Source organism: Mobula birostris, chromosome X (assembly GCF_030028105.1).
Source record: "Mobula birostris isolate sMobBir1 chromosome X, sMobBir1.hap1, whole genome shotgun sequence".
NCBI lineage: Eukaryota > Metazoa > Chordata > Chondrichthyes > Myliobatiformes > Myliobatidae > Mobula > Mobula birostris.
Window position 1 is genome coordinate 58,081,118 of NC_092402.1, and position 25,489 is coordinate 58,106,606.

Below are 25,489 nucleotides of genomic sequence, written 5' to 3' on the forward strand. Positions count from 1 at the left end.
GAGGAACCACTGGTGCCTGAGGAATCTCTGTGCAGTAGCAGGAACTGCGACCACTGATTTATTTATCCTTCATGTTTCTTCTGCTCTTAGTGTCAGTCTATCAGAGGAAGTTTTCTTTCAGGGTGGGAGTTGCTTGGCATTTCAAGACAGCTGGGCTTCGTTGAGAACCAAGTACATCGTTGCAGAAGATAGCACGTGCACACTGCCAATTGTTGCACAGCTTTATTTGAAAAAAAAGTACAAAAATACCTGATCATTCTGTCAAGGCGCTGTTACGTTGCAAAGAACCAAAACAATAAACTGACCATGTACAATCTGTCTCCTCTGATTCTTTGTAAATAAAGAGAACTCTATGTAATAGTAATTAAGCATTTGATTTACATACAAAAAAATACAGCATAAAAGTAATTTCTCTATCACAGGCTGTCCCTACATAAGGAACAGATTCCCTTTTTACAGACATGCAGAAGTTGATCTTGTCCATGAATTGGAAAACACACAAAATTACTGGATACATAACTGTACCTCCACAGATTAATATGAATATTTCTTCATTTTCTTCCCCTAGTACAGAATCAGGATGTCCCACAATCAATGGCTAGTTTTGATGAGCATGAGTTATCAGTGATTAGTGCATTGTTTAATAGCGAATTGCCACACAAGCATCCATAGAAGTGATTGTTATCAGTTTCCAAAGTAACTCCCTTAAGAAGCCTTCAGCAGTGAACCTGGCAGCCTGTGATCTTCAGAGACAGTAGTGTCTGATTAATGCAGAGATGTTACATGGAAAATTGATAATATTTCAGTGAGCTCTTTCGAAAGTAGGGGTGTCCAAAAATCTGCAGATTGTAACATAAAAAGGCCCTGTCCGTACTGCTGTGAATTCCATACCAAGAGGGAATGCTCATTGGAAAGTTTTTAAATGCTTTTTCACTGTCCCTCAGCTCTGTTGTGAATTCTACTCACCTGCTATCTACAAAAAAGTCAATCAGAAAGTTCACTTTTTCAGCGAAAGAGGATGCATTGGTCTTTCAGTTTATACCTGCTAATGAGTAATTAATACCATCGTAAAGGGCAGGTTCCAAAATAACTACAGCTGAAGTAGAGAAGAACTCCTTCCCACCAACTGCCAGGTATGTTGCTGGTGTCAAAAGTCCATATTCAAAATCGAAACTGTGCAAGCTACACAAGAACTGAACTGAACTGAAATGAATTCAAGTGCAGACATTTTATTTTGATGGATAAATTTAATCACTCCTTTCACCAGATGTAGATGTCAGAAAAATTTCAGTAAAGCTAAATTATTGTACCTATGATGTTGCAATAAATGCTAACAAAAAATGTGATGGTGTTCTCAGCAGTAATGCTATACACTCTCAACTTTGCCGAAAGAGAAGTGCTTATGAAATATTGGTGGGGACGGGTCTGTCACTGTACGATACCGGGGCATGGTACCGGTGGGGACGGGTCTGTCATTGTTTCAGACCGGGGCACAGTACCAGTGGGGACGGGTCTGTCACTGTGTGACACTGGGGTATGGTACCAGTGGGGACGGGTCTGTCACTGTGTGATACCGGGGTACAGTACCGGTGGGGACGGGTCTGTCACTGTATAACACTGGGGTACAGTACCAGTGGGATGGAGTCTATCATTCTATCACAGGGGGACAGTACGGATGGAGATGGGTATGACACTGTGTAGGACTGGTACAGTGCTGCTGGGCACTGACCTTGTGGAGTACTGTGTCAATACATACCTGTATGTTCATCGAAAATGCTGGCATACAACACTAGAGATTACCCACTGCTGGGATTCATACATATTGCAACAGACAAAATGCAGTAGGAACTCAGCAGGCCAGGCAGCATCTATGAAAGAGAGTAAACAGTTGACGTTTCGGGCCGAGACCCTTCAGCAGGACTGGAATGGAAGAGGGAAGGAGTCAACTAAGAATGTGGGGACGGGGGGAGGAAGTACAAGGTGGCATGTGAAAGGTGAAATCAGGAGAGGGAGTGGGGGTGAAGTAAAATTGATTGGTGAAAGAAATGAAGGACTGGAGAAGGGGGAATCCTATAGGAGAGGACAGAAGGCCATGGAAGAAAGGGAAGGGGGAGGAGCACCAGAGGGAGGTGATGGGCAGGCAAGGAGATAAGGCGAGAGAGGGAAATGGGAATGGTGAAGGGGGGAGGGAGCTTTATGGGAACTTGGAGCAGCGATGTTCATGCCATCAGGTGGGAGGCTACCCAGGCGGAATACAAGATGTTGTTCCTCCAATCTGAGTGTGGCCTCGTCATAGCAGTAGAGGAGGCTATGGACTGACATGTTGGAATGGGAATGGGAAGTAGAATTGAAATGGATGGCCACTGGAAGATCCCGCTTTTTGTGGAAGACTGAACGAAGGTGCTCGGCAAAGCGGTCTCCCCATCTACATTGGGTCTCACTGATACACAGGAGACCACAACGGGAGCACCGGATACAAAAGATGACCCCAGAAAATTCACAAGTGAAGTGTCACCTCACCTGGAAGGACTATTTGGAGCCTTGAATGGTAGTGACGGAGGAGGTGTAAGGGACAGGTGTAGCACTTGTTTCGCTTGCAAGGATAAATGCCAGGAGGGAGATCAGTGGGGAGGAAAGAGTGGACAAAGGAGTCGGTTAGGGAGCGATCCCTGCGGAAAGCAGAGAGTAAGGAGGAGGGAAAGGTGCTTGGTAGTGGGATCCCGTTGGAGGTGGCAGAAGTTCCGGAAAATTAATGTGCTGGCCGCAGAGGCTGGTGGGGTAGTAGGTGAGGTCAAGAGGAACCCCATCCCTGGTAGGGTGGCGGGAGGATGGGGAGAGGGCAGATGTGTGCAAAGTGGAAGAGATATGGATGGGGGCAGCATTGACGGTGGAGGAAGGGAAGCCCCCTTCTTTGATGGAGGAGGATATCTCAGTTTTTCCAGAATGAAAAGCCTCATCCTGAGAGCAGGTGTGGCAGAGACAGAAGAATTGAGGGAAGGGGGAATGGCATTTTTACAAGTGACAGGGTGGGAAGAGGTATAATCCAGATAACTGAGAGTTCGTGGGTTTATAAAATATATCAGTAGTTAGACTGTCTCTAGAGATGGAGACAGAGATTGAGATACGGGATAGAAATGTTGGAAATGGATCACAAGTAAATTTGAGCACAGTGTGAAAGTTGATGAAATCAATGTATATTTTGAGATGTGTATTGTGCAGTGACACAATATTAAAGTATTTTCATTCAATTTGTATCTCATGTCAAATAATCCTGACGACCAAACTAACATCTTGTTTATATCCCAGTTATATTTATCTTAGGGCTTTGCAAACTAATTGTGTCAACTTTGGCAAGTAAAGATAGTATGCTGTATAAAAGTATAGTGTCAGCTGCCAGCATCTAAAATCTGTGTTTTTTGAAAAGTACTTGAGACTTTCTGTATTTGAAATGCAGACGATGTAAATGTGACATCCTTCCACTATGAATACAGTGAATTCATCAATTTTGAGTATTATAGAACTACCCATCTCATATGTAACTTCTTTTCCAAAGACAATTTTGGCATGTAAAATCTGGTGTGATGGGTCAATTCAGGGATTGTGGGCAGGAGCCCCTTCAGACTCAAGTTACAACTCTGAATTTGACCTTTGAACTTTGGGTGTGTGCTGATAATTCCTGAGATACTGAAACACGTGATTAAGAAATTCCCTTTTTTGGGAACAAAAGGTAAGAGTGTGGGTGCATGGTGAGATGCAGGGAGCTGATTGCATCACCTGGCAAGAGCTGTCCATTTGAATTATACCTAAACAGACAGCGATATGTTTTATAAAAACTGACTAAGAGAAACAGATTCAAACACAGTGTTTGTCTGACTCACTGTCTGTGTGGTCTCCAAGTGTAATCTATCTTTGGAGCCTAATTTCAGCCCATAGCTTGCTCTCAGCCACAAAATGGCTTGGGGAATAGATATTCTGAGCACAGTTGGGGTAGGACACGACATCTGGTCAAAATATTGCATGATTTCCTCTTGCTTAGCAGGTCAAACTTCACTGATAAGACATTTGAACTGTTACATTCTGAATAGCTGTTGACAAGAGGCAAGTTGGAACTTACAGTTCCAGTACTAAGTTAATAAACGCCACACCCTCTCATTTCATCAGCAAGAGACTAATGGTTGTCTCATTATGACATGGTATTGAGAAACTTGCTTTCCCCTGCCAGTGTTGTCAACACTGAACTCATGTCGCTGATAGCCATGTTGGACATTCCTGTTTGCAACGTGAAGGGATTGTAGGGAGCTGTTAGGCAAGAGGACGTTTGAGAAATGTTCGGAATGATGTTGGGAGTCAGGGTGGCTGTTGTCAGGGATGGATTTCCTCCGTCATCCAAAATTGCTGCAAAGTCAATCTGAGAATGCTGAAGATCCAAGGAGTCTATGCAACTCGACATCTGGTTGGCCTCTGGGTAAATTGATGAGTCAAGCTTCATAGGGTCCACGCTCAGCATCATCTGCTGCTGAAGCGCACAGTTGTTTTGTAATGAATGCATCTGTATTGAGTTTGACATCTGCTTCCTCAACTGTGGCCTTCCTTGCTGGGTTTGCATCTGTCTAGAGTAAAACAATAAATTCCCGTCTTCTGGTGTCTCCAGTTCACACTGTATTGGTGGAAGATTGATTGATTTTTCTGTGCTGACTGTTGTTGGCTTGTGAACAGGGCTTGCATGCGACAGGTACTCTTTCTGAGCCATTTGGCTGCTGAGAAGCTTCAGGGCTGATGGAGGGTGGGGCACCATCCTTGGACTGTAGCACTGGCCACCTGGGTTCATCAAAGTCTTTGGCTGGATTTGACCTTCTTGAGAGGATGGACTTAGTAAACCTGGCTGACTTTGGCAATCTCCGTAAGCTGAGTATGGCTGACTTTGGGTCCTGAGGCTGTGAGGAGGGCTACATATAGCTTGGATTGGACTGCCAACGTTGACGTCCAGTGGTGGTGTGACACTATTGCTGTGCTGCGGCTCACCCCACATGAGGGCCTGCTGTGACTGGATGTAGTTCCTCACCATCATCTCCTTGACTTGCATCATGGGCGTGTGCACTCGGCTCCGTAATGGGGAGCTGTGCATTCCTGAGTTCGCGGCTGCATCAAAGCAGGAACGTGACGAGCATTCCATCTGTTGCTGGCTGCCGTGGCTCATCTCTTCGGTGCTAGCTATGGTTTGTTTAGGTAGGTTGAAGTTTGGCCTGGTTGCTATTGCTTGCTTTATGCTTTGGCAGGGATTTAACATTGGCACTGTCTGGTGCAACAGATGCTCTGGTTTAATCTGTTGATATCCAGGGTGTGCCATTTGATCATGATTAAACATATTCTGCTGGCTCAGGGCATTGTGAGTCACATTCACGTTTTGCTGGATAAAATTATTCAAGTACTGGGGAGAATGTGGGCTCTGATTGACCCGTTTAAGGCACTGACTAAGTTGGACCGGGTTTGGCTCAATGCTCTGCTGATTCGGAATTTCAATGGAGCTGACATCCATGCTCCCTGAGCTTACTTCATTCCACTGCACTGGCATGTTGTTCTCATGAGAACATCCCTGTCCTTGGCTCTGGAACTGATTGACAGTGTACTGCTGCTGTGCCATGTTACTGTCCATCGAGGCCTGTTGGGCTAAGCCAACCTGCATGTTTCCTGCATTTCTATTGGAGCTGCCATAGAGCTGTTGACTGGGCATTCCCACTGGACTGTGAAGCTCTGCGGTTTGTGTGTTGCAAACATGATCGTTTAATAAAGGAACATTGGCCCCTTGGTAATTCTGATAAGGTGCCATGTCACCAGGAAGCCCAGGATTGGCTTGATTGGACGTTTCCATGGTGACAGCCTCCATCAGGATATTTTCAGTGATACTTGGCGGGCGCGGGGAGTAGATGCAACCGTGGAGATTTGTTTCCGAGCCCGCAAGGTGCTGCGGGTTGTAGTTCCTCCTTGGGACCATGGAAGGGCTGATGTTATTGAGGCTGTTGAATCGCTGCACCTTCGGCATCGACTGTGCACCGTCGGCCACCCGCACTGGGTCACTCGCTCGCCTCGAGTCGATGGCGAGGACATCCTGGTGTCTGAGCATGGCTGCGCCATAGGCATGGAAACTGCCGTCCCCGCCTCGGCAAGGACCGTGAATTGGGAAGGTGGGCCTGCTGGGGTTGCTCAACTCACTGACATTGGTGCCCGCCTGCTTCAGGTTTGATAAGGGCGTGGGTGGCGGTCCTCCTGTGGCCGCGGCGTACCTGGCTTTAAGGCGGTATTGCTGTAATGGGGAGAGGGTGGGCAGTCCCGGGAGCGTGGAACACTGGCTTACCTCGCTGCATCCCTGTGAGGAGTCGGGTGACATGGGGTTGTATGATTCGCCAGAGGCACCATTGTTGCCACGGCCCCCCACCAGGGAGACTTCACTGGACCGACGGCTGGACAAGTAAGGAGAGATAGTGGATGACCTCCGGCTGACCGTGTACGCTGAGCTGACGGTGCTGGTGGTGCTGTTGCGGCGCTCGGTGAGCTGGTTCCTTGCTGCGGGATCTCTGGCCGACAGCTCCGCGAGGCGGTGACACGGCTGTGCCAAGGATACACATGTGGCGACTTCTCCAGGCAAAGCTGCAAGCAATGAAAGGAAGAAAGGCTACAGAGACAACGCTGTTCTCAGACTTCTATACAGCATATAGTCACAGCACAGAAATGGGCCTTTGGGCCTAACTAGTCCCATTTCCCTGCATTTGACCCATATCACTCTGGACCTGTCCAAGTGCCTTTAAGATATTGTTAAAGTACTTGCCTCAACCACTTCTTCTGCCAGCTCGTTCCATATACCTACCACCCTCTGGGTGAAGAAGTTGCCTCTCAGGTTCCTATAAAATCAATCCCCTCTCGCCTTAACCTATGCTCTTCAGTTCTTCATTCCCCAATTCTGGGATAAGGATTGAGTGCATTTACCCTATCTATGCCCCTCATGATTTAATACACCTCTGTAATCTCACCCCTCAGTCTCCTATGCTCCAAGGGGAAAATGTGCTAACATGCCCAACCTCTCCCTCTAGCTAGGAATCAGGCCACATCCTTAGCAGAACACAGGTACTTTGATGATTTTGTTTAAACTTTGTTTTCAGTCATAGGTGTCACAGAAACTTTTATAAACTTCTATCAGGTCTCTCCTTAGACTTCATTGTTCCAGAGAAAACAAGTTTCTCCAACCTCTTCTTGTAGCTCAAAACCTCACATCCAGGCAGTATACTGGTAAATCTCTTCTGCACCCTCTCCAAAACCTCCGCATCTTTTCTGTAAAGGGACAATTAGAACCGCAAACAATACTCCAGGTGTGGCCTAACCAATTTTTTATACAATTACAACATGACTTCCCGACTCTATACTTAAATCCACGTCTAATAAAGGCAAGCATACTATCTGCCTTTTTTACCATCCTATCTACATCCATGGTCACTTTCAGGGAGGTATATGCCCATTTGTTTGAACATTGATAAAAGTGGACAGCACAGGGGTAAAAGTACAGCCTGACCGCCTCCACAGGAATCGAATAAGATCTACAAGATTTCCCGTGGCCGGATTGCTCACCGATGCCCTGTATCATGGGTAGTTTCACCGCCCGTGAGGGCGGCATGGGTTTGCGTATCTGCTTGAGCTTTCCAATCTTCAGGTTGGCCAACCGCTGCAGTGCTGTGGCATTCCTGCGCAGCCCAGCATCCGCAGCACCCAAATGAACCGTGGAATCTATGGAGGGCACGTCTTCGATGCTGGTCAGGTCTTCAAAGCTGCCGCCGCCATTGACATTCATCTCCACTCCGCTGTCATTGTTGTTGGCGCTTCCCTGAAATGATCTCTCACTGCTGCTCGATGATCGACCTCCAGGGCTGGTCTGCAACTTCTGAAACACAAACAAAAAGAACAATCTACTTTACCAAGAGTCTCCCGTCTTCCTCTTACCATGAACTTTTGTGCTCCATACACAACATCCTTACCTCAGGCTATGCATTAGTTCTTCATATCTGGGTCTCTGCCAGTATAAGGAATGAACCATTGACTTCAGGAAGAGAAAGTCAGGAGATCACACTGTCAGAACTCATGGGGGAGGAGGTGATGTCAGAGGTGGAGAGGGTCAACAGTTTCAAATTTCTTGAATGACCTGAAGGTCCAGCACATGGATGCAGTCACAAAGAGAGAATACTAATGCCTGTTCTTTCTTAGAAGCTTAAGAAGACTTGGTATTTCACCAAATATTCTAATACAACAAACAATCTATTGGATTAACTCAATGGGTCGAGCAGCATCTGTGAGGGAAAGGACAATTCCAGACTATTCTTTCCATCCCACAATGCTGCTCGACCTGCTGGCTTCCTCCAGCAGATTGTTTTTTGCTCTAGATTCCAGCATCTGTAGTCTCTTCTGTCACAACATATTCTAACAAGAGGCACTGTTGAAAGTATCCTGACCTGGTACACAGCAATTCAAATGCAGAGAGTAGTGGACACAACCCAGAACATTGTGGGCACAGACCTCCCATGATTGACAGCATCTATAGAAGGTGTGGCCTCAAAAGGCAGAATCTCTCATCAAGAATCCCCACAGTCTAAGCCATGCCCTCTAATCACAGTTACCATCGGGCATGAGGTACAGAGGCCTGATGTCCCACACCACCAGATTCAGGAACAACTACTTGTTGAGTATTTAATATTTCGGTTATATTTGAGTAACCTCGTATATACTGCATATTGGTTGATTAAGCATTCTTGTTTGTTTAAATAATTCATTACAGGTTATATGTATGTAAGGTTTCACTGCTAATGTAATGGCCTCTGTAACGTTTCACTGCTAATGTAATGGTTTCCCTGTAGCAGCAATGTTTCGGTTATGACTAGAGATAACGGGGCTTTGGAATGTGGGGGCTATCCAATGATGTTTTTGTTAGTCTGGAAGAGAGATTTTGTGGTTTTTTGTCAGCGGGAGATGAAGAGGAAAAACACGTGTGGAGAGAGCTGCCAGACTACTGGACGAAGTGGACTGGGAGCGAGGGCCCAAAGGTCGGCGATGCTCGGAGGAGGTCGATGGTTGATGAATAGCTGTATCAGTGAACTCCAACGTGCACTTTTGACTTTTCCCTTAAAATGAGCCCTTTTACTTTTTATTTTCTTTACTAACCCTCTATCCAGATTAAGATTTATAAAATTCAATCAGTTAATTGCATATGGTGTACTGTCTGATATTTTGCGGTGCGGATTTGTAACTGGGCAACACATCACGCAGCATCCACACAAATGAGATTTCTCAGTTTGGCGGGGCCAGAAGTTGTCATCCCCTAGACGAACACATGCTGGCCGAGCCTGAGGGTTACACATATAAATATGTTAATTGCATATATCATTACACTTTCACAACACGTGCACACCTCGCTGTAAGTAAACTCGAACTACACCCATATTTTTAGACTCCCCATGACTTTCTTTGAATTAGTTTAATGTTTTGAAGCTACAAAGCATAACATTTGGCGATGAGGTATTTTTAAAGCAAACCCAACATGGCTACCAATATATTGCAGTGAGACGTTCGAAATAAAATAAAACACTGGACAGCAACAGCGAGTAAAAAGAAACAGCCAGCACATGCACAGATGGGTTGAGTTTTTTTTAAAAGTAGCATTCTTCAGAAGGGAAGACACTATCAGGATTTTTTAAAGAAACTCAAAAAAATGGAAAAATTCAGGGTTCATGAAGAGTGAGTACTGAGTGATACTGATCATTTAAAAAAAGTCAGGAATGGCTGGCTACATCAGAAAGGCTGACAAGTTTGATTACACAACAGATAATTGGCTCATGTATACTGAATTATTGGAACTGTATTTTGAAGCAAATGTAATAGCCAATGAAAAGCGAGCACCAATTTTGCTAAGTGCTTTAGATTTAAAGGCATGTAGTTTGCTTCGAAGTTTGACTGCTCCAGTCAAACCTGCAGAAATGAGGTTTTCTGATATTGTCATAGTAAAGCAGGAACCCTTAGAACCAAAATCATTGTTGATTGCAGAACACTTTAGGGTTCATAAGCGGAATCAAAAAGAAGGGGAGTCCTCTTCAGCTTACGTTTGCTGAATTGAAGAGATTGTCTGAGCATTGTCAGTTCAGTGATGGCCTTAATGATGTACTGAGCGATTGTTTAGTTTGTGGAATCTTACAAGAAAGCATTCAAAAATTACTCCTAATTGAAACGCAGCTTGCATTCAAACGAGCAGTTGAAATCACTGTATCAATGGAAACAACAGCCAGAGACACAATTGAGTTGCACACAAAAAACACACATACTTTCCTCCAATTACCTTAACATAATGCTCTCTTGCATTAGCCATTTCCATCCTGGGGAAAAAGTCTCTGGCTGTCCACTCAATCTATGCCTCTTATCCTCTTGTATATGTCTATCATGTCACCACTCATTCTCCTTCACTCAGAGAGAAAAGCCCGAGTTCGCTCAACCTATCCTCAAAAGACACGCTCTCTAATCCAGGCAGCATTCTGGAAAATCTCCTCTGCACACTCTCTAAAGCTTCCATATCCTTCCTATAATGAGGTGACCAGAACTGAACACATTATTCCAAGTGAGGTCTAACTAGGGTTTTATAGACCTGCGATATCATCTCACGGCTCTTGAACTCAATCTCCCAACTAATCCCCCAACATGTGTTGCATCATTGATGGTGAATCCTCAATGTGAGAAGGATCTCAACCGTAGATCTACAGTACCTATGGGTTCTGAGGTGACTCAGTTTCTGACCCTTGAGCCAAGGGAACCAAAGTGGTGAAAATGGTAGCGCCATTACCTCACAGCTCTAGCTGCTCAGGCGCTGTTTGTGGGAATTTGCATGTTCTCCTTGTGAATCTGTGAGTCTCCACCAGATGTACCAGTTTCCTCCCACATCCTAAAGACGTGCAGGTTAGTGGGTTAATTGACTGCTATAAATTGCCCCAGTGTGTAGCGAGTGGTAGAATATGAGAACGTGGGGAGAATAAAATAGGATTAGTGGTGGACGGTCGGCATGGACGCAATGCACCAAAGGGCCTGTCTCTGTGTTGTATGAAGCCAAGCTTACCACAAGCCTCCCTGTAGAAAGTTCAGATATTTCATCCTGTGAATATAATGGATACTTTAACGCTCTGGCAAAAATCATGAGTGATTATCCCGTAGTTAAGTAACCAAAAAGACTTTGGCATCTCTCAGAATGAGTCGACACTGTCAGGGAAAGTGGGGGTGGGGTTCTCCCAGTGTGCCATATATTCTCCGTATTTTCTTATGAGATCAAATGAGGCTATTTAACTCAAGTGACGCACAGACACTTGGAGTAATGCCATTCCCCCTCACACATTTCCCTGGGGCCTCTTCCCATCAACACCACTCACCTGCGCACTCGAGACAACTCACAGCAGCCAATTAACCTACTGACCTGCACATCTTTGCGATGTGGGAAGAAACTGGAACACCTGGGGTGGGGGAAATCCATGTGGTCACAGGAAGAACCTTCAAACTCCACACAGCCAGCACCTGAGGTCAGGATTGAAACCCACTTCCCCGTACACAGGAAGCGCCTCTATCCACAGTCTTTTAAAAGGTTAAAAGGGCACTTTTTAGCAAACAGGAGCATTGTTCTGTGTACACCGCATTCCTCCCCAGCCCTCGATGTGTCTGTGGTTTAGTTTCAAACATTAAGAGATGACCAGGAGAATTCATCACTGGGTTTTGTCCTGCATGGATCTTTTACTTACCCTGGTAGTGTCCGGCACCATTAATTTTCCCTGCAGGAAATCTTCCATCTTCCTGGTGGCAGTACTGCACCTCTCCTCATGCTGAATTTCTCCGTTCTGTCCCGGCAAAGGCCTTATTCCATCTTGTGTCGTGGGAGTCCTCACATTAATGTCACCACGTTGCCGTTTGGTCACATGTGCCTCGGGGCCATGCACAGTCTTAACATGCTTCCTTAACGAGCTGGGGTCTGTGTATCGCTTGGTGCAGCACGGGATCTTGCAAACATATGGCTTCTGTTGGAAGCATGAACGATGTGGTTAAAAGTAGGTTGATGGTTGGGCAGGGGGTGGCAGTGGGACTAATAGGCAGGGTATGGAGTAAGATGGCACTTCACCCCATATTATACTTCATCTGCCCACCTCTTGACCCCCTCACTGAAACTATGTACATCCTTGTGTGGTACTGCCCCATCTCCATAACCTCCTAATATACGTCGTCATGACCCTTTCACTTTATTTGTCTGCCTGCACTGCACTCTCTCTGTAACTGGAACATATTCTGCATTTTCACTTTTCTCTTGTACTACCTCAATGTATGGATGCTTTGAAATGATCTGTATGTATAGCCTACAGAACAAAGGACCCCAATGAAGGGTCTCGGCCCAAAACATCGACTGTTTATGCTTTCCCATAGATGCCGCCTGACCTGTGGGTTCCTCCAGCATTTTTTTGGGTGTTGCTCTGGATTACAAGCATCTGCAGAATCTCTGGTGTTTTTTTCCCCACTGTACCATGGTACATGTGACAATAATAAACCGATTTAATTTAAACAAATTAAATCACACATCCTAACCTGTTTACGCGGTGCTTCACAATACATTTGGACATTACAAAGTGCTTTACAACTGTTCACTCATCATCCCAGTACTGACTTGCACTGGTTCCTAGTTTACTGTACTGACCTGTGCTAGCTCCTAGTAAGTTCTACTGACTCAACTGGCTCCTAGTTTAGAAGTTTTCATACTTGTCTGACTTTGAACTCTTGAACCAATCCAATCCAAATCGCTACCCCACTGGTCACCGTACCTTCAGACCAAGGCCCTACCCTTCAGAATTCCTTCTCTGAACCTCTCCCCCTCTCCTTCCTTTCATAATCTTCCTAAAGCCCAGCTTTTTGTCTTGCGCTTTTGTGATTCATGCCAAATTTTGTTTGCTGCATTGAACATGCTATAGAAATCAAACTGATGTCATCAACATTTCCTCCAACACTTTGAGGCTGATTTCTTGTTAGGTATCCCACAGAAAGACTAAAATCTTTTGCTTGTCTCACTAATCATTTACATCTGTGAAGAATCAAAGGATCATAGAACCATTATGAAGCAGAACAAAGATATTCCTTAACAGTCCCATTGCTCCCTCCTCTTTCCCTGCTTCCCTCCAAATTATTAACCCTTATAGAGTCATAGAGCATGACAGCACAGAAACAGGCCCTTTGGCCCACCCAATCTGAGCCAAACTATTACTCTGTATAGCCCCATTGACCTGCACCTGGACCATAGCCCTCCATACTCCTCCCATCCATGTATTCATCAAAATTTCCCTTAAATGATGAAATTGAACCCACATCCACCTATCCAATTCCCTTCTGAAGGCTCTGTTTCCATCCTTTCTGCAGGCCATGGGCTCCAGATCATCTCTGCTCTCGATGTCAGAGTGCTTGTTCTCAATCATCCTGCACATGGCCCAGCGGTCCCCAACCACCGGGCCGCAGAGCATGTGAGACCGGGCTGCGAGGAAACGATATGAGTCAGCTGCACCTTTCATCATTCCCTGTCATGCCCTGTTGAACTTAAACATAGGGTTGCCAACTGTCCCGTATTTGCCGGGATATCCCGTATATTGGACTAAATTGGTTTGTCCCATACGGGATTGCCCTTGTCCCGTATTTCCCCCGCTAAGGTAGAGTGTTCCTATGAAACCTTTCGTGCCCAAATGGCGTAAAGCAAAGAAACAATTACCAATAATTTATATGGGAAAAATTTTTGAGCGTTCCCAGACCCAAAAAATAACTTACCAAATCATACCAAATAACACATCAAACCTAAAATAACACTAACATATAGTAAAAGCAGGAATGATATGATAAATACACAGCCTATATAAAGTAGAAATAATGTACGTACATTTATAGTCGGGAAGATTAAACCAAAGCTGATTTGTGGGCAAAAAAATCGGCACGTACACACATGCGCACGTCACATATGCTCACGTGCACAGAGGTGCCCGCGCAAGGCTTCCTGGTAGTCTTTCCTGGGGTAAACCCAAGTGTCCTGTATTTGACTGCTACTTTTGTCCCTTATTTGGGAGTGAGAAAGTTGACAATCCTAACTGTAAAAGACATGTTGAGGTGAGTTTAACCCTACTTGAACACACCCGCCGCGCCCCCCCCCCCCCCGGTCGGCTGGTCCGCAAGAATATTAAGCCGGTCTGCAGTGCAAAAAAGGTTGGGGACCCCTGTTTTTGCCCATTACTGTGAACCTGTGCTCATGGTCCATTGCTTTGATTCATAGTGGATGGCCTTTACCACCTATTCATGGTAGCATGGTAGCCACTTCCCTTCTATAGTGTCAGGTCTATAGTTCCCTGAAAGTGGGAATATAGATCAAGGGCTTTACCTCATTGGAATGAGTCCTGTTTTGGTGCTTGGCTCGATCAGAAGCGTTTGAGAATGCCTTATTGCAGCCCTCATGCTCGCAGACGTAGGGTTTTTCTCCAGTGTGGGAACGCAAGTGGGTTTTCAGGTTCTCTAGCCTGGAGTAGGCCTTATTGCAACCTTCAAACTAGATACACACACACACACGCAAACACGTATTAAGTGTACATTTAATGTAAATGCCAGCTTGGAATTATAATGAAACTCAGGAAAAGGAACTTACTGTACATTTATGAGGCTTCTCTCCTGTGTGTCGCCTCATGTGAACCACCAACATGTACTGGGCCTTAAACGGCCTCTGCTCTCTTGAACACTCTTGCCAATGGCAAACAAACTCCTTCTTCTCTCCATGAATGTGCTCATTGTTAATGTGCTGCAAATTATGGAAAGGACGTCAATGATACCTGGTTATTGAGCTAATGCAGCTTTTACTTTTAAGAGCTGAATAATGTTTTCCAATTCTTTCATGTGTCACACACAGAAATGCTTGAGGTATTCAGCACTTCATGTGATATAGTTCACAAAGTTGATACCAGCATTTATTGCCCATCCCTATTTTCCCCTTGAGAAGGTCAGTGTAAGCCGCCTCCTTGACCCATTGTAGTCCTTCTAGTGAAGGTGCTCCCACACCGTTGTTGGGGAGGGAGTTCCAGGATTTAGGCCTCGTGATGATAAGGGACAGGAATATATTTCCAAATCAAGTTGGTGTGTGACTTGAAGTGGTTGTTAAATTAGATACCTGACTGAAACGGATAGTTATCCTGAACAATTCAAGCACATTGCGTGACTCGCTTGACCACTCATCCCTCCCCACTGATTTCCCTCCTGGCACTTATCCCCTGCTCCTATACCTCCTCCCTCACCATACTTCAGGGCTTCAAACAGTTCTTCCAGGTGAGGACATTTTTCACATGTGAGTCTGTCGGGGTCATCGACTGTATCCAATGCACCCGGTGTGGCTTCCTGTGCTTCAGTGAGACATGGTATAGATTGGGGGACCACTTCATTGAGCACCTTTGCTCCATCTGCCAGAAAAGATGGGATTTCCCTGTGGTCAACTATTTTAAATTATACTTCCTCCTTCAGATCAGATTCCTCCTTCTTCAGCCCTTTACACCTTCCACCTATCACCTCCCAGCTTCTCACTTCATCCTCCCCGCCACCCTTCCCCTTCACCTGGTCTCACCAATCACCAGCTTGTACGCCTTCCGCTAACCCCACCTTCCTATTCTGGCTTCTGCCCCCATCCTTTCCAGTCCTGATGAAGGGTCTTGGCCCAAAAAGTCGACACTTTATTCCTCTTTATATATGCCACCTGACCAGCTGAATCCCTCCAGCAATTTGTGTATGTTGCTTTTCACATTCCCATTCCCCTCTGAGCCATTGACAGTCCCTCCCCACTTCCCCCCCACTCCCCTATCTTCTCCCTAAGATACAATTTCTGAAACACTTTGATATCTGGTCCAAGTGGCCACTGTAGATTTGTAAGCTTTGGTAGTGTCAATGCCCCATGTGGCCCTGGGGGGAAAAAAAATCAAACCTAACAGTGACCACAGACTTCTGAGGCTGACTCCCTGGCTGTAACCAGCAAATTCAGCTCCGTCCAGAGTGCCAGTGCAAATATTAACTGAAATCTGAGACATCCACTTCAGCTTCATATCACACACAACATCACTACCGCTGCAGAGTAATGAGCCAGGAACTATTGGACTAACTAGGATTTCATTGCAACTGGTTACACTGTATCTTTGCTTCTTGTTTGAAGAGCAAAAAAATCTGCAGATGCTGGGAATCTGATGTGAAAACAGAAAATATTAGAAATACCCAGCAGGTCAGGCAGTATCTGTGGAGAGAGAAACAGAGCTAAGATTCCTTGTTGTAGATCCTTTATCAGAACTAGGAAGGAGACAAAAGAAACTGGTTAAGTTGCAGGGAGGGCGGAGAGTAAAATAGTTAATATTTCAGGTCAATGTGACAATGTGGGAGGAAACCAGAGCACCTGGATGAAACCCACAGGACCTTTGCCATGTGGACTGCAGCATTTCAAGAAAAGGATAAATCACTGAAGGCAACTAGGGATGGACAGTGAAAGCTGCTAACACTATATCCTTTACAAAGACATTGAACAGAACCCAGGGAACTAGTCTGAAGTTCTTCTGATGTGACAGTCTTCATGGAAAGGACTTTGATGCCACCTCCAAACCCAGTGATGCAAATTCTCAAGAGAATTTGAAAAGCAGGCTGATTGAGGCTAAAGTTAAAGTGACTAGTCAGGTCTTGAGTTACCAACTGCAATTCACCGTTGTCAGAGGATAAGAGTGCCTTCTCCCATCGTTGGTGTTGGTCCTGCCCATCATCAGGCACAGCACGTTCCCAGTCCAAATCTATCTCCTCACAGCTGAACTGGTTGATGCATGACGTTGCCATGTTTTTATTACACAAAGATTTTCAAAGAAACTTAAAATCGGTTATTTTAATGCTCCTGTGCTCCTTTAAAATGCTGGAAACTTTTCGGGCAACCCAAAGTTTGGCAACATTGTTACATGTCTCATACAGAGGTTCAAAGCAAACTTTACACAGTTACTCACGTGCACGAGCTGATCTTGAGTATCAAACTCATTACTGCATCCTTCCCAGTGACAGTTAGTCTCATAGATGCTTTCTGGCTCCTGCTTGCCATCATCCTTATCTCCATCTTCCCTTCCATCCATCGTTCCCAACAAGTGATCCTGTTAGAAGTGAGAATATCACACAGGAGCATCTTCCACTGGCCTCTTTCCTACCTCTCTTTGTAGTCCACACCCAACTGCTTCTCTGCCATTTCTTTCTCACTATCCTTTCCTGTTCCTCTTTCCCAATCTTCTTTTCCTCACTCCTCTCTCCTCATCATCCACTCACATCATTCCTCCCTCTGTCCTTCTTTCTCCTCTTTCAAACTTCTCTGTCCTCATCTCCCTCCCCCCTTTTCCTCTTTGTAGCCCTACTCATTTTCTGTTCCCTCTTTACTTCTCCTCCTCCCTCTTTCCCTTCCTCCCCTCTATCTTTCTGTTACTGCCTCTTTCTTCTTTGCTCCTCCTCCCACTTCTCTTGCTCCCCTTTCCTCTACATCTCCTTTTCCTCTCATGCTCCGTTCTCATTTCTATCTCTTTCCTCTCCTCCCTCTCACTGTTCCTCATTTCGCTCTTTCATTCTCCCCCATCTCCCTCCCTACCTACCTCTCCCTATTTCTCTCATCCCTCCTCAATTTTATCTATTTCTCTTCTTCCCCCCATTCCCTTTTCTCTCCTCTTTCTTTTCATATCTTACTGTCCACCTCTCTCCTCATTTTCCCTCTCACCCTCTCTTTCCACCCTGTCTTCTTTCCCTCTTTTTCCGCTCTCTCTTCCCACTTCGCAGAATCATATAGAAACACAACATGGGGACAGACCCTTCAGCCCATCATGCTGACCTTCAGTCACTCGCTTATAACAGTCCCATTTTAATCTCCCATCATTTCCCTTCCACCCTAATTCTCTCCCTTGCCTGTGCCCTGGGGACAATTTACAGTGGTCAGTTAACCTACCATTGTGTCTGGGATGTGGAAAGAAATGAGAGCATCCATGAGAAATTGGTCATTGGTACCAAAAAGCTTTTGATTTACATTCCATCCAGACAGATCATGCTATATATGAGGATGTTAAGGTAATAAAAAGGAACACAGAATGCTGAATATAGTGTTAGAGTTACAGAGAAAGTGCAAGGGTTATGACAAGGTAGATTGGGAGATAAAAGATTCAACTTTTAAGCCATACAAGTGTCTCGTAACAGAAGCTGTCCTGAGACTGGTGGGAGGGGTCTTTGATCATTTGCTGCTTCTCCAAGGCAGCAGGAAGTGTAGTTGGAGTCAGTGGAGGGGAGGCTGGTTTCTGTAATGGACTGTGCTGTGTCCACAACTCTCTGCAATTCCTTGTGGTCTTGGGCAGAGCAGTTGCTACACCAAGCCGTGATAGATCTGGATAGGGTGTTCACTATGGTGCATCTGTATAAATTGGTGAGGGTCATCGAGGGCCTTCTGAGGAAGTCGGGGCATTGATGTGTGTTCTTGGCCATGGTATCCACGTGGTTGGACCAGCACAAGCTAGTGTTGATATTTACTCCTAGGAACTTAAGCTCTCAATGTTCTCTGGGTCTTTCAAATGACTTGATAAACTGTACAAAATTAAAGCTTGTGGGATTGGGTGCAAATTTACTGGGATGGATTGCAAACTAGCTGCTTGACAGGAAGCAGAGGGTAGAAAAGGTCTTTCTTGAGCTGGCAAGTAGTAACTCTGGGTGGGATTGGTGTTTGGACCACAGCTAATTGCAATATACAGCAATGATTTGGATTATGAAACCAAATGCAATATGTCTATATTTGCCCATGATATGAAACCCGCTGTGTTTGTGAGTTATGAAGAGGATGCAAAGAGGCTTCAGACTGGTTGAGCGAATGGGCAGATGCTGTATAATATGGATAAATGTGAAGTTACCCACCTCAGTCAGGAAAATATAAAGGTGGGGTGATAGTTAAATGGTGAGGAATGATGTACAAAGGAACCTTGTACACCAGTCACCGAAAGCAAGCAGGCAGGTGCAAAGCTGTTAAAGAAGATGAAAAACGTGTCAGCCTTTACAGCAAGAGTTTATTTTATTACAAAGGTAAAGATGTATTGCTTTCATTATAGAGGGCCTTGGTGACCACACCTTGAGTGTTGAGTACAGTTTTGGTCTCCTTATCTAGGAAAGGATATACTGGCCACCGAGGGAGTGCAATGACAGCTCACTGACAATCACAGCTCAGGGACTATCATATGAGGAGAGATTGGGTCAACTAGGCCTGTGTTCACTAGAGTTTAGAAGAATGGGAGGAGAATCTAGGCTTCTACCAGCCCTCTGGGTTATCCTACTGAATGCAAAAGCAAACCAGTGACAAGATTGACCGACTTTGCTGAACCTGAGAGCTGGACTTTTGCAAACCTGAGATTTAGACCGTAAGACATGGAGCAGAACTAGACCATTCGGCCTATTGAGTCTGCTCCATCATTCCATTATGGCTGATTTATTATCCCTCTCAATTCTATTCTCCTGCCTTCTCCACATAACATTTGACACCCTTACTAATCAAGAACTTATCAACCTCTGCTTTAAATATACCCAATGATTTGTCCTCCACAGCCGTCTGTGGCATTGAAATCCACAGATTTGCCACCCGCTGGCAAAAGAAATTACTCTTCATCTCTGTTCTAAAAGGATGTCCTTATATTCTGAGGCTGTGTCCTCTGGTCTAGGACTCCCCCACTACAGGAAACATCATCTCCACGTCCACTCTATCTAGGCCTTTCAATATTCGATAGGTTTCGATGAGATCTCCCCTCATTCTTCCAATCTCCAGCCAGTACAGGCCCAGAGTCATTAAGCGCTCCTTGTACGTTAACCCTTTCATTCCTGAGATCATTCTTGTGAACCTCCTCTGGACCATCTTCAATGCCAGCACATCCTTTCTTGAATAAGGGACCCAAAAATGCTCATAATCCTCCAATACTTCAAATGCAGTCTCAAGTGCAGATTGTATCAGTAAATTATGGGAAACTAAACCTCAAATTTAAACTGATGCCTGGACGTGATGTGTAGGTATAGCACTGATGAGTGACAGAAACCATGCAAGGTCATTAATATAGTTATACTTGGGTATGACTCTGGGCATTCCTTGACTCTACCAACAGAACTCTACTAGAATGGCAGAGGAGCACAGTGTTAGCTCCACTGCCTCACAGCTCCTGGAACTGAGGTTACTTTTGACCTCTGGTGCTACCTGCGTGGAGTTTGCACATGCGGCTTGAGAGGTTAATTGTCCACTGTATATTGTCCTAGTCCTGATGAAAGTTCTTGGCCCGAACCGTTGACCGCTTATTCCTCTCCATTGATGCTGCCTGACCTACTGAATTCCTCCAGCATTTTGTGTGTTACACTCTGGATTTCCAGCATCTCCAGAATCTCTTGTGTTTATGACATTGCCCAGTATTGGTTTCATGGAGGGAAGAGTCAGGTGCGGTGGTGAGGGATTATTGAGTAGGTGGGGTACGGCGAGATGATAGAGTGACCAGATAGGCCAAATGATCTCCTTCCATGTTGTTAGAGGTCAGTAAGTGTAACTACAATCCTGTGGAGGAATGGAAAATGTGGTGTGGTGCTGAGCTCAGGGACAGCTTTCTGGTTGGTGTGCTGGGCCCGAGTGAAGCTTAGATTGGCTACAGTGTGAGTGGGTTGGGTTTAGAAACTCCGCCAGAGCTCCACTCCCGACTGGGTAGCCCACAACCTTTGTTGTAGCTGGTCCTGGAGCTAGATGGAGCGTAAAACTGCAGAACTGGATGTCTTCAGGTGCGCCTGGTTCCTTAGGACATAGGACACAGAACAGCACAATGCAGGAACAGGTCCTTTGGTACCAATGATGATGCAATGTAAACTAAACTCATCTGCCTGCACATGATGCATATCCTTCCCTTCCCTGTCGGTTTATACATCTGTTTAAATACCTCTTAAATGTTGCTACTGTATGCTTCTACCACCTCCCCTGGCACCTACCACTCTGTGGCAACTAAAAACCTGCCCGCTCATCTCCTTTAAACTCACCTAAAACCTGTACCCTCAAGTATTTAACATTTCCACCCTGGTAAAATGACTATCTACTCTATCTTGTCATCATTACATGTTGTGGGCGATCATGGTCCACGACTATGATTGTTTTTGGCAAACTTTTCTACCGAAGTGGTTTGCCATTGCCTTCGTCTGGGCAGTGTCCTTACAAGACAGGTAATCCCAGCCATTGTCAATACTCTTCAGAGATTGTCTGCCTGGCGTCCGTGGTTGCAAAACCAGGACTCGTGATATGCACCACCTGCTCCCATGGCTCCATGTGACCCTGATTTGGGGGGGGGGGGCAGGGGCACTAAGCAGGTGCTACATCTTGCCCATGGATGACCTGCAGGCTAGCGGAGGGAAGGAGTGCCTTACACCTCCTTTGGTAGGGATGCATCTCCACCGCACCATCCACTGCTTTATATATGCCTCTCATAATTTTATAAACTTCTGTCAGGTTTCCCCTCAGTTCACGTTGCTTCAAAGGAAACAATCCAAATTTATCCAACCTCTGCTAATAGTGAATACTCTCTAAATCCAGACAACATCCTGGTAACCCTCTTCTGCAACCTCTCTAAAGCCCCCACATCCTCCCTGTAATGGGGCGGCCTGACTGCACACAGCACTGCAACCACAGCCTAACCAAAGTTTTATAAGGCCACAACACGACTTGCCAACTTTCATTCTCAAAACTCTAAGTCTTGCACCTTCATCGATGGCGAATATTAATCAAATTGTATCCTAACAGCCCTTCAGGAGAAAACTAGAGGACGCATAGTGCTTTACCTGCGTGCCTGTAGAGGCAGGACTGGAGACATCTCCCTCAGACTTCTCCTCTAGACATTTCCCATTGAGTAGATCCATCGTACTGCTGATTGATGACTCTGCTTTCATCTGTATTTGAGGATTGAGATGAGTTGTTAGAACAAGGCTTCTTTGAGCTGATTATTAACAGTCCATCTGGATTGTACTTTAAGCTACTACACTAGAACATAGAACATTACAGCACAATACCTTCTAGCCCACAATGTTGTGCCAATCTTCTAACCTCCTCTAAAATCTTTCTAAACCTTCCCTGCTACATAGCCCCCCATTTTTCTATCATCTGTGTGCCTATCTAAAAGTTTCTTAACTGCCACTAATGTATCTGACTCTACCACCACCCCACCATTCCACACACCCACCACTATGTAAACCTTACCTCTGGCATTCCCCCCCCCCCCATATGTACCTCCAATCACCCATCATATTAGGCTCTTTGGACAATGACAGGCAATATTAGGTAATGGGCTGAAACAGAACTATTGAATTAGCAAATATGCTCTTCAAGATGGACCATAGATTTGGGAGAATGGAACTCTTCTCATATTGGGTAACCAGTATTGGCATTAAGCAAGCACAGGTCAGATGTGACATAATCAGACTCTGGGGTAAGGTTAATCAAAAAGCAACCTGTAGATCCTGGGCATCTGAAATAAAAACAGAAAATGCTGGAAAAGCTCAGCAGGCCAGGCAGCATCTGGGGAGAGAGAGAACCAGAGTTAATGTTTCAGGTCCCCTGATGAAGTGCCAACTCTTTCTCCAGATGCTGCGTGACTTGCTGAGTTATTTCCACCATTTTCTATTAGTTTTGGTGAGACTCCCTCTTCACTGCCCTAGGAACATGCCCAAGTTCAGGTGGCACTAACTGATACTCAAGGTCAGAGAGACAAGGGCAGCCACTGCTGGGTCCTTTGTGTATCCTGTGTCCTGATTGACATTTCCTGTTTGTGCTAATTACAGAATGAAACTCAAATAATACAGGACTTGTTAGGCAGAGGAAACTTTGGGTCTGAATTCTGAACCCATGGATAAGGCTGGAATTTCATACTTGATGACCACAGGAATTTAACGACAGTAACAAAATTTGATCATTCTGTTTCTGGCCTAAAAAGGAAGGCGCTATTGTTGGACTTGGGTCTGGGAAATTATGTGCGGTAACTGGGCAACATACAGAAAACAATGGTCATAATATAATGTTTATACTAGCTAAATAGCCAACGGGAGAGGGGCCTATTTCAATGTGTACAGTCCTGGTAAACTCTCATCAACTTTTAAAGATGCACCATAGAAAGTATCCTATTCAGATCCATCACCATTGGTATAGCAATTGCTCTGCCCAAGACTGCAAGAAATTGCAAAGAGTTGTGAACACAGCCCAGTCCATTACTCAAACCAACCTCTCTTCCATTGTCTCTGTCTACACCTTCCAATGCCCCAGTCATTCTCTCCTCTTCCTCCCACCCCCCATCAGGCAGAAGATACAAAAGCTTGAAAACATGTAGCACCACACAAGGACAGCTTCTATCACTGTTATCAGACTTGAACGGGATGGACCTCTCATTCACTAAAAGGTGAACTTTTGACATCAGTCTACCTCGTCCTGTTATTTATCTGCCTGCACTGCACTTTCTCTGTAACTATAACACTATATTCTGCTTTCTGTTTTCTATCACCTCGATGTGTGGAATGACCTGTCAAACAAAAATGTTTTCAGTGTATCTCAGTACATGCAACTATAGTAAACCAATTCCAACGAAACTGGGATCAGAATAAAGCTAGTATAACTGTAATTGAACAATGGGAGGCCTTGGAGATGTTGGAGCTCCAGTCCAGGTATAATCCCATGTGGAAGAAGGACAGGGAAATTATAAGCAGAGTACCATATAGGGATAAAAAAGAGCCAGGATGTTAACACAAGTGAGGACCAGGCTGATTATAGATGCTTCAAAGGGAAAATACAAAGGAAATAGGAGAGAGCAAAGACTAGAGCAAATAAAAGGGAATCTTAAAAATATTCTCTGGGCATTTGAATGGAAATCGAGTTGTCAGAGGAGATGTGAGGCTAATCAGGGTGCAACAAAGAAATTACTTTGTTGGTATGATTGAGGGCCTAATGGAACAATTCGCGTCAGTCTTCACCAAGGAAGGATATGCTGTCGGAGTGAGATGCTGGTACTAGAAAGATTTGAAATGAATAAGTCACCTAGTCCAGATAGGATGTACCCCCAAGGAAATTGCAGAGCCCCTGTCCATTATCTCCCAATCATCCGTAGATTCACGAGTAGTGTCCAAGGACTGGAGAATGGACACATATTACATCGTTGTTCAAAAAAGTGTAAGGATAAACCCTGTAACTATTGACCATTGTGTATATATGACTTGATGGAGTAACCGAGAAGGACAATGAGGGGGTGGTCCCTAATGTGGTATACAGAGACTTCTAAAGACATTTGATGAGGTGCCACAGAATAAGCTTGTCATCAAAGATCAAAGGTTCTCGGACAGTGTGGAGAGAATAGCAGCAGTGACAGGAAAGAGAGTCGTGGTGAAAGGTTGTGGTTCAGACTGAAGGGAAGTGGCAGTGGTGTTCCCCAGGATCACTACTGGGACCAGTGTTGTTTTAATGGATATTAATGGCTTAATTCCTTAAGGTTGTCATAGCTGAGGGAGGTAGTGGGGATAAGCTCCCACACCCTGTTAAATGCTCCGAATAGCATGCATCTCAAATAGCCTCTGACAACCAGGCCCAGCTCCTGGCCTTCACCTGTGACTTAACTATTGAGCCCAGCAGAACCATTTCTACTGACAGGAGAAGGGGCAAAGGCCAGTTACTGGTGCCTTAAAACCAGTCGCTTCTGGCAGATGGAGCTAGTCAGCCATGGTTGGCTTCTCACCTAGAAGGAAAACTCTGATCTCAAACCTCGGCTGCATTGCACCTGTACCCACTCATGGGGAAGGTTTCAGGAGTAAACCCCAAGGGAAATATCTGGAACTGGAGTCCCTAAAGCAGTCCCAACTTGAGTCGATTGCTAAATGGCAACTCCTGCGGCATTGCTGGTGCCAAACTGTACCAGTCTCTGCCGTTCCTTTGGGTTTATCAGCTGTGTAGAAAGGGGACAGCTGCTGCATAGGCAATGGCTAACTCTCCATATCATGCTGCCCTGGCTTGCGTATCACGTAGACACCTAGGACGCAATATCGATGGTCAACCTTGACCAACAGTGGGCCTCAAATGTACCTGCCTCACCAATTCCTCTGGCAGTTCATTCCAAATACGGACTAACCTCTGTGTGAGAAAGTTGCTCTTCAGGTCCCTTTTAAATCTCCATCCTCTTACCTTAAACCTGTGTCCTGTAGTTCAAGAACCACAGATCAACTTTATATTTACACGGATATTTACATGTTTTAGGAATTTGCTGTGGCGTGTTGGTGTGACATGCAGCAAAAACAACATTCAACAATTATAAAGAATAAAGAATTATATAAAAAGTAATCTCAAGAGATTAAAGTACGGATA

At 45.1% G+C, this 25,489-nt stretch overlaps 1 protein-coding gene across 2 annotated transcripts in view; it reads right to left on the minus strand.

Moving 5' to 3' along the window:
* Positions 1-219: 219 nt before the first annotated feature.
* The window catches only part of LOC140191612 (zinc finger protein GLI1-like), a 147,860-nt gene continuing 122,590 nt past the window's right edge, over positions 220-25,489 (minus strand). For both annotated transcript variants that reach the window (XM_072249164.1, XM_072249165.1), the window contains 7 exons: positions 21,937-22,044; positions 17,085-17,225; positions 14,720-14,869; positions 14,459-14,623; positions 11,805-12,077; positions 7,618-7,927; positions 220-6,645 (listed from right to left, as the gene is read on the minus strand). In XM_072249164.1, the coding sequence (XP_072105265.1) occupies positions 4,184-6,645; positions 7,618-7,927; positions 11,805-12,077; positions 14,459-14,623; positions 14,720-14,869; positions 17,085-17,225; positions 21,937-22,044 (3,609 nt within the window). In that variant the 3' untranslated portion in view covers positions 220-4,183. The remainder of the gene's footprint in view (positions 6,646-7,617; positions 7,928-11,804; positions 12,078-14,458; positions 14,624-14,719; positions 14,870-17,084; positions 17,226-21,936; positions 22,045-25,489) is intronic.